A 9,998-nucleotide genomic window follows, 5' to 3' on the forward strand; every position below is an offset into this window, starting at 1 on the left:
TAAATCAGTGGTTGACAACTGATTGTTCAGATAAATTAGCCTCTCTTCTGGCAAGAAACAAAACTGAATGAGGCCTTTGATAAGATGTGAGCTGGTTTTTAGGAACAGATCATTACAGATGACAATACTTGTAAGCCAGGAGAGCCCCTGCTTTTAAATGCCCATCTGTACTCAGGTTCTGAATCTCTCCTTTTGATGCAGGCAATGACTACTGCAGCTACCTGATGCAAGTTTTGTATACAGAATACAACAAAGCTCTGTACATCAGGGAAGTGGATCTTTCTGACAATGGGAGAAGTGTCTTTCAAGGGTAAACCTCACTTAAAAGCCTTCAGTTCCAACCTCTTGGTACATGATGAGCTTTAATTTACGCAGGGCAGCACCTTTGGCTTTACTGTGACTCACCTCTTCTCAGGCTGCAGCCCTGTGTCAGGCTGTGCAACAACAGCTCTCCTGCAGAAACTGGTATGAGCTGGGGATACTGTCTCACAACTGACTAGGTACCTCTACGCTGCCTAGAGAGAAAAACAAGCACAAGGTGACTGTTCTGATCCCACTCATCATTATTTATGGAAACACCAAATAACATCATAACCAAACTGGACTTTCTGTGACACTAAAGATGGTAAGAATGGCTGGAATACTCAGCAATGAAGATAAATGGAGAGCTACTCTAGGGAAAAAACGGATCCAGCCGTTTAGTGTGAACATCCACCCTTCACACCTCTGGTTTCTGACAGCCAGGCTAAGGGATAACACCGTATTACTTGCCATTCAAAAGAGGTGGTACTTCCACCCTACCTTGCAGTGTCTCTAGACTCCAATACTCTGAGTGTGCACAGCTCACAGCGGGAACTAGCCAGTTAAGTACAAATAAAGGGAGCTGAAAACCCCAAATTCAGAAACATGACTTTTTTTTTTTTTTAAGCTTAAAAGTGCTGTACAACAGCTGCATTACGGTATCATGAACTCTTCTGTTATGAGGAGTTTATTCTTTAGCTCCTTACACACAGAAAAGAAATTGGACTCTGTGTTCCAGAGGTCTGACACAATGTATTAGGAGAAACACACTTAAGCATAGTGGTCAAACACAGCATTGCCTTACACAAGAGAAAAGCCAACATCAAATTATTTAAGACTGAACTAAACAATTTTAAAGCCTAACGGAGAGCATGATTTGGACACAAGAAGAATTTATAGCCGATTTCACTCCTGGAACACTGAGTAAAGAGATTTCCCCCCTTTTTGCTCTCAGAAAGTGTGCTTTCAAAGGACAAAGTCAACAAAAAAATTATGAGACCTCTCTGTAAATATAAAGACTTAACAGTAACACAAGATGCATGTGACAACACAGACTGGTGAAGTCATTAAACTCAGACTATGAACCAAACCTATGGTGTGTCTTAAAGCAGATTTCACCTGTTACTGGTGCTACAGCAAACACATGATATAGCCATTCATGCTGCATTACAGAATCAACAATTTGAGTAAATCCAGAGCCAGTTGAGAAAGCACAGATAGCACTGATAAGCATTCTGTAAGCCAGTTGTGGATCCCTCCCTCAGAGCACTACCACAAAAGAAACAACTAAAGAATTCACAGAGTTTATTCTTTAAAAAAGTGATTTAAGAAGCAAAATAATTTATTTTAAATTCAAACAAAAAAAAAGATGCATTATTGAAAGCAAATAATTTTACAAAGTAACAACAACTTAGCCCTTGGATGCAAAGTCCAGATCCTAACACTTCCCAACAATCCTGACCGCTATACACAAACAGGCTTGGGAATAAAGAAGGACCAAGTAGAGAATTAGAATATAATTTAAACTTTCATTCCCTTCCCCCATAGGCCTGAAATTGCTTGAAATCCAATTCTAAGTAATTGAACTATATGTAAAAGCAGTGATAACTTGAGCATCGTGGTTACTATCTGAAGCCCTACTGATGACAGCAGAACAAAATCCGAGCACCATTGTTTAAACAAGATCATGGAGTGGGGACACTAACAGGAACAAGCTACAGTGTTACACTATCTGGCTAAATAGCTGTTCTCAGTCCATAAAAACAGAAACATTTCTTTCAGTTTTTGCACCTGTAATTTCTGAACAAGTGTTTTAACTTTTTTTAAATATTTTGCCTCAGTCAGGTTATTTACACCCATTCTTCTTAGTCAGGATAGTGAAACTAGTCTGGCACTAACAAAGTGTTGTGTTGGTAGTTCTAAACCACTTTTTCCAGGAACCTGTCTTGTGCAAAAACTTTTGTGCTTATCTTCTAAATAATCTCTCCAAAAATTCTTGGGGTTTCGTGCTTCCAGTGCTCAGTGCTCTAGGAGTTGCCAGCAAAAAACAGGGCAACATTTGGCCAGTCATCCACAAGCAAATCCAGTGTTAAGTATTTTTAAAGAAGCCAGTTGGATTTTATACCTGAAAATCACAGCTAGCAAAGCCCTGATTAAATAAGTGCATCACGCTCACGTCATTTCCAGTAAACACGCTGCTTTCCCAAGTCCAACTCAACACCATTAACAGACCCTGAGCGACCCGTAAAACTGTTATTATGTTATTATCCCAGGGACACTTCTAAGAGATCAGAACAGCTCTGATCAGACAAGCTGAGACAGCTATCTGCTGCTGTTTTAAAAGAGCATCCTGCGTGGGAGAATCATACAACAGAGAGGAATAAAGGAAAACAGCACATGAGAATGTAGGTGTTCCTGTCGTACCTCCTGGTGTCAACACTGATATGAAGATGATTGAATCTGGAGCACCTGCAGGTCAGGAACACACAGGGAAGACTTTGCCAACCTGATACGTGTATAACGAACCTGACTTAGCCTGAAGAAATTTAAGTCCTTTTAATGTCCCCACTGACTTTCAGGTCATGCTCGATAAGATGGCTAGAAAGGGCCCAGCTGATAGAAATAAGGAGCATCAGAACTGCCCACAAAGGCAGGAAGAGACTGCACAAGTTTTCCTCCTACTCTCACCAGGCTCTGTCACAGATGGCAGCTGCAAGACCAGGTGTGGACTCAGGACACAAGACCTTTTCTGTTAGCACTGAAACCTCTCTGCTGGACCAGCAAACTGTCTGGTCCATGCTTCTGCTCAAACATAGGTTTTCCTTTATTAAAACTGTTGCATCAGATCCTGGAGTGGGAAAGAACACGGCCCCGTAAACACGGGTCTCTAGTAGCAGGTAATGCCAAGTGCGCCCCAAACATTTGCACTTTGGAATATCTGCATTCACCTACTGGGCTGAACTAAACAGTGAGGGTAGCACTCGCCACTGCAACACTACAGAACTCCAGAAAGTGTTTAGGATATTCTGTTCATAAATCCTTACACTCAGAACCAAACCCATGAAAGGATGGCTCCTAAGACCTGACTTTTGCCCTGATGCATCATGTGATGCATATGCATTAGGTGCAGCCAGTGACCTTCACTGACCATAATTACTCTTAAATGTAACAGGAGACACAGCACAACCAATTACTTCATGCTTATGCCTGGTATAACACCCTGATGTTTTATCACTTGCTGATATGACCCTAAAATAACACAGACGGGAGTATCACCTGCACTGGTTAGCTCTGGAGCATCCTAAAAGCTGGTGCATTCTCCTCTACCGTTTTAATGGTGAAATACATACTGATCAACCCTTACTAGGTCTCCTTCCCTTTTAAGATTTTCTGTAGCCCAACAGAAAGTAGATGCATTTGCCAGCTCCCATATAAATTGGAGTATTCCCAACTTTGGGGTTATAGCTAGTACTTTTGTAATGACACCCAGAACATACTACACAATGCAGAGAGATGATTCTTGGAGGCCCTTTCGCACAGTTACGATGAACCTCCAGCCAAAAGGAGTATTTAATGTTCATACTTGCCCATACAACCTTTAGACAACAAATGCCAGATGCAAAAGATTTCCCAGGGCCATGGGCACCAACCAGTCATATTCTGAACACTGGAATCCTGCCTGCCAGGAAAGAAACTCTTAGTTTTCCAAAATAATCCAAAAAACATACATGAGCCCATGTGATAAGAACTCACCATCCTGGCATACAAGAACTCCACACTGGGGTCTTTCCAAAATACTGAATATATGTGACCAGATGCAAATCCTAAAAGTTCTCTCTTAATACCCTTTCCATATGTAATTTCATTAAGTGGACAACAGTATGTCACACAACTCCCTTTAGGAACGGTCAGTCAGCCCCCGCCACAAGGCTCAAAGAATGCTTTCACAAATAACTGATCTTCTCACACAAGGAAAAACAAACAAACAAACAAACAAACAAACAAACACTGCTTGCAGTTTATAGGCACGACAGCCCAAATTTCAATTGTGATGATTATGCCAAATGTTTAACTGGCAGGCATGGGATCATCTGCAAATGAACTCAACTCAGGTCAAATGCTCTCTATAATGCTGCCCACCACTGTGTATGCTGCTGGTAAATCATGTTCCATGTAAAAATATTTCAATTCATATCTGTATCTTATCAGTCAAAGCTAAAATAACTTGCAAAACTATGTATTAGGAGTATTAAGAGTAAAAAGGTGATATAGCTTGATACCCTGCACTCCACAAGAAGAGGATTAAATAGTGAAGGAAGCAAAATTAAAAGGAACAATTTCTTCTCTCAATATTTACTGATATCTAATTTCCTTCGGAAACTGGAAACTCCATATTAAGACGTATGAATCTGACACCAACAAACTGAAATTAAGCCTTTGGCGATCTCCACGCTCCTGCTGGGTTGGCAGACTGGCCTAACACACCCCCTGTTGCCTCAAGGCTCATTACTCCCCCATCCCCAAGCACTGCTCCGTCAGATAGTAATGGGAATTTGCCTTTGCTGTGGGATGCACTGTCTGAGGCCACAGGACAGAATCCAGTATCAGTGACACACGGACCAGGGAAGGACATGTACTCCAAGAAATAGCGGTAGATTTTGCAACAGTGGCCACACTTGTATGTCCCAATTATATGAGATGACAGCGTTTTGCTCTAGGAACAACTCACATGACATATGCAATAATTCTCTTACACTTTGAGGCTGTTAGAACAAGCCCCAGATTCCTATCAGAAGATCATACACCTATGTATTCATCACTGAACTCACTCCTTCCTCGTTTTGCAAGGATGCTGCAACCAGAACCAGCTCAGTTTTCTGTTACAGTTCATTGCCCTCCTCCCCTCAGCCTGAACATACGAAGTCTGTGGCAACCATTACACCAGTTACAATAAATCTGAAATCCCAGACTCCTTCCCTGATAAGGAGACTCTCCAACTATATTTTACAGAGAACTATTTCGAAGAGACTATATTTAAAGCCTGGTGATATGACAAAATAATTCAGAAAAAAATAATTTGCAAGTTAAGGACAGAGCTGAACAACAGTTGTCCAAATTAATTAACCTCCAGTTACTAGATTAGCTATCGAGAAGCCGCCCAGACACATTGGCAGTCAATGTTAAAATGAGCAGCTGTCTAATTTGGTCCAACTTGGAAGAGGAGGAGATCCGAATGCTGTAGAAAAACAATACAGAATACACAATTTCACATACAAAGAGAGTCAAAAATGGATGCAGTACATTGTGTTCCCTTGTTCAAGGGTCTTACAAACTGAATTTTCCAGCCTACACATTCCTGCTCTGGCATCCTGTTATGCAAAGAGATCACCCACATTCTTCTCAAGGCTTGTCTGCTTAAGACAACGAGCTTCCAAAAAATCCCAGTCCTTGGGGCTTCCCTTAGCCTGACAGAAGAGGGTACAACTCCAGATCTTCTTAGCAAACAGGCACTTAAATAGCAAAGATATCTCATTTTTATTACCGAAAATAGAGGAGTAGGTAAGTGGTACTCTTGGCACAACGCAGATGTTGCCGATATGCTGTGTAGGTGTATAGACAACAGATACTAATCCGATACGTGACAGAGGCATTCATAGTGGCAAAATCATCTCTGATATTACCTGCCGAGAATGATTAGGGCCACTTCTCAGACAGCACCGCAAATCTGAATCCAATACAATGGGGACAAAAATCATGTCTAGTTTTTACTCTAGAGGTAAAGTGTCATCTTTTTCACAGCATTTAGTCTCTAAAATTCACTTTTCTTGTGACTGGTTTTCTTCTTGAACAAACCCAGATAAAACAGAAGAGAATCCCAGTGCATCAAGAGATGTGACTGCTCTATTAGCTGAGCAAGGAGGTATATGCCAGAGATGTTCTCTTCAGATGGAGCACAGAAAAGGACCTTGTACTAATGAACTGGTACCAAAATACTGCAGGGCATCATCACAAGACGCAATACAGTGGCATCAAGATTCGTCCATCAGCTCCATCTGAACCAGGTCTTCTTGGCATCTGGAACAGAAAGGCATCCATAATTAGCTGCTGTACAACTTTGTGATGGATGCACGGTACAATAACGTAGTACAAGTGCTGGACTGGTCTACCTGTTTTTATAGTGATACAGCACATTTTAGGTAACAGTTGAAGATCTCACTCAGTTGAGACATTCATACATTTCACCACTAGCTTTATGTTACTTGGTCCATCTTCGAACACTGAATATTCCAGAGGAATACAGTTCAAGATAAGCTGCGCAGAAGTCAATCAATCTCAGCAAATAGTGACTGCAGAATTGCGCACACACACTTTCTACTTCAGGCGATTCTTGTGTACAAGACAGAAATCACACACATTCAAATAGAGAGGGGAAAAACAGGTTTCTCAAAGGAAAGAGGCACTGACAGAGAATCATACAATAATTAATTGAATAGAAATGCATAGGCTACAGCCAAAAGATGGCTATGAATAGACTTCACTTTCTTATGCTTTGCTCTCTACAGACTTAAAAAAAAAAAAGGGGGGGGGGGAAGAAGTAATTAATTGTAAGATCTAAATGTCTAGGATATCAATAAGCTGTACAATAGGAAAAAACCTACACCAACCAGTATTACTAAGCCATGCTTATCACCAACTTAAAGACATGCAGACAAGAAACCAGAGACTTAAATCATAGCTCACCTTATCACATCATGATACAAGACAATCCCATACAGCCTTGATTCCCATCTTCGTTGCTGTTGAGCTTTTTCATCCGGTACTGCCGGATCTCTCTCACCAGTGTGTAAAAAGCATCTTCCACACCCTGAATGCAAATGATCCAGGTAAAGTATTTTCTTTCCTGACTCCTTTGAGATCACTGTTCTTTCCACCACAGGATCCCTTGACGTATTTAAAACACATACTTTTACAGAAAGAGTAGTAGCCAACTTATCCCACAGGTCATCAGAGCAGGGAACTAGCACCTATGTCCAAACCTCTCCACTTACACTCTTAACTCTTCCCCTGAGGCAAATATCCAAGGTAGCAGTCATTAGAAGAGACAAGGTTAACTGTAACCATAGAGAAATCCTGTGCAGGAAACAAGCTGCTACTTGCCATATTCCCATTTCAGAATTCGATTTTTTGGCTACTGCTTAACAATTGTACCTTTCCTGCTTCATTCCACATTGATACAGGTAAAACACAGTCTGACTGGACAGGATCACAGATTCAATACAACTCTGAAGAAGTCCTTCAGTTAAATCTAGAAGGTACTTTCTGTAAACAATCTCATAATTGGCCTTCAATAAAAAGCCAAGAAAACTGGACGGGTCTGGTACGGCTAACTGCACAGTCTGATTTTTTTCTCAGCAAGAGCAGATGAAGCTCTCTTCTTCACACAAGTATCGCTTAAGAAAAAAAAAATGGTGCAAGAGTGAAGTCATTTGTATACTGATGCAGTCCAGAGATAAAAACAGAACTCTTACAAACTAGGAGTAAGTGTGGAAATCAAAAGCTAAAATTGGAAATGGATTTAAAAGTGCTTACTCCTGCAGGTAAGAAAAAAGTATACAGGAAAGAGTTAAACAATTCAGCATTTACAGCACAGGAAGAAGTCAGACCAAGAATAGAAGCATCTTACCTGTCTTGTTTTAGCAGATGTCTCTATGAAGGGGATTCCATAGCTTTTTGCTAATTCTTGAGCTTGTTTTGTGTCTACTGTTCTTGTGGGTAAATCACACTTATTTCCCACTAGCACCATTGGCACATCATCTGAATCTTTTACTCTCTTTATCTGTTCTCTTAAAAAAAAAAAAAAAGATAGGAACTATTTTCTACATATAAAAGCTGGTTTAGTTCAGTATCTAGACAGCTCTGTACTACAGAAGTATGTCTCAGGTCTGGACAGGACCTTGGAGGTTCTAACATCCAACAGTATTTTTAATAACTAGCATACTCCATCTCAAGTCCATGAATAAGTCCACTTTGATGTGCTTTCCTTTTCCTGCTACCCGCTTTCTTACATCTCTTTTTCTGTACGCTCTGAAGAATAAGTAGCGTTTGATTAACACAACCTGGATAATTGTTCCATTCTCCAGAGAGTTATTACGTATAGACTCAGAATGCAAAAACCTTGGAAAACTTTCCAAAACAGTGAGAGATTTAATGTTTTTCTAGCATTTAGTCTCCACTGGATTCAAAGCCTAACATACTTGATGCCTCTCCAGTTGTTTCTCCCTAGCGGTAAAGAACTAGATCATACCTGTAAAGGTTGATATCAGCAAATGATTTACTGTTGTTAATGGCAAAAACACAAAGGAATCCTTCCCCAGTTCTCATGTACTGGTCACGCATGGCACTATACTCTTCCTGTCCAGCAGTGTCCAGAATGTCTAACAAACACGTCTCTCCATCAATAACAACCTGCTTTCTATATGAATCCTGCAGAAAGCACATGGAAGTTTTAGATTAGAAAAACAGTTTGCACTACTTCTTTCAACAGCAGGCAGTATTAGAAAAAAAATTAAAGAGAGTATGATTCAGAAGAGTTTTTCTATTTTTTCCCCCTCTAATGACAAAAGCATCAATACCTAACACTAAAAGCACTTAAATTTTTACTCTAAAAATCCCGCATGCTTTCTTGCAAAAAAGTCATCCTTCATAAGCAATTCCTCAAGTGATAGAGAGAATAATTTATAAACACCTTCACTACAATATTATGACCAGAAACTAAAATCTAGGTAGCTCTGTGGTAAAGTGGCCTTTTTTGTTGCTGCTGTTGGCTGCCTACACTCTCCTTTGGAAACCAAAGTAAAGTAAGCAGAGAATCTTTGAATGGGCTTTTCCAGAATTCCTGTTCCTGCGCTCACTGATCTCACATCTTGATTTTTAAGCAGTCAGTCGCAGTATCTAGCTCCTTATTATTTCTGTGCTAAATTCGTAAAAATACGGACAGAAACGAATACTGGTTCTGTCACACTTGTTCAATACTGTCACAGAATTGTTTTTAAATGCCATTCCCGAAGGCCATCAGATGCTTTACAGCAATAAGGCTAACAAAACCAGCAACTTAAATGAATACATTTTGATCACAAGGAAAAAAAAAGGGTCGGATCATTGCTTAAGTACGAAGATGACAACATCTGGTTTGAGCGACCTGCCAGGCGTGCGCGCCAAGCCGAACGCGGCCGCATCCCCCGCCGACGGCGCGCAGCTCCCAGCCCCTGCTCGTGGCTTTGGCCGAGCCGGGGCCTCCCGGCGCTCGGGGGGGCCGGGCCCGGCGCGGCCGCGCTCCCCGCCTCACCTCGATGGTGGGGTCGTACTCGTCCACGAAGTGGTTCTGGATGAGCTGGATGGTCAGCGCGCTCTTGCCCACGCCGCCGGCCCCCACCACCACCAGCTTGTACTCGGTCATGGCCGCGGGCGCGGCCGCCGGGCGGCTCGGGGCGCGGCGCCCCCCCCGCCGCCGCTGCCTCCCGCGCCCGCCAACGCGCAACACCCCTCCGAGCGGCCGCCTTCCGGCTTCCGGCCCCAGCATGGCGTCACGCCGGGCGCCGGAAGGACCGCGGGCGGCCCCGCCACTTCCGCGCACGTGACCGGCAGCGGCCGCGCCGCCTGGCGGCCCGGCGCCAAGCAACACACGGGGCGAGCAGGGA

The 9,998-nt window shown here is 42.3% G+C and overlaps 1 protein-coding gene across 1 annotated transcript; it reads right to left on the reverse strand.

Annotated features, from left to right (window-relative positions):
* Window positions 1-1,591: 1,591 nt before the first annotated feature.
* Window positions 1,592-9,867, reverse strand: NRAS (NRAS proto-oncogene, GTPase). Its single transcript, XM_068918663.1, has 5 exons — window positions 9,647-9,867; window positions 8,606-8,784; window positions 7,985-8,144; window positions 7,042-7,165; window positions 1,592-6,375 (listed from the first exon to the last, which is right to left on the reverse strand). The coding sequence occupies exons 1-4, from the start codon at window positions 9,755-9,757 to the stop codon at window positions 7,046-7,048; spliced, it is 570 nt and encodes a 189-aa protein (XP_068774764.1). The 5' UTR covers window positions 9,758-9,867; the 3' UTR covers window positions 1,592-6,375; window positions 7,042-7,045.
* Between the last annotated feature and the right edge of the window lie 131 nt (window positions 9,868-9,998).

Source organism: Struthio camelus, chromosome 24, assembly GCF_040807025.1.
Source record: "Struthio camelus isolate bStrCam1 chromosome 24, bStrCam1.hap1, whole genome shotgun sequence".
NCBI lineage: Eukaryota > Metazoa > Chordata > Aves > Struthioniformes > Struthionidae > Struthio > Struthio camelus.

What these genes read in the sequence shown, in the direction of transcription:
- NRAS (XM_068918663.1), bottom strand. Translation starts at nt 9,757, where the DNA reads ATGACCGAGTACAAGCTGGTGGTGGTGGGGGCCGGCGGCGTGGGCAAG. An exon ending in AGTACGACCCCACCATCGAG is followed by an intron (nt 8,785 to 9,646) that starts GTGAGGCGGGGA and finishes TGCTTTCTGCAG; the next exon opens with GATTCATATAGAAAGCAGGT. An exon ending in GCTGATATCAACCTTTACAG is followed by an intron (nt 8,145 to 8,605) that starts GTATGATCTAGT and finishes TTTTTTTTTAAG; the next exon opens with AGAACAGATAAAGAGAGTAA.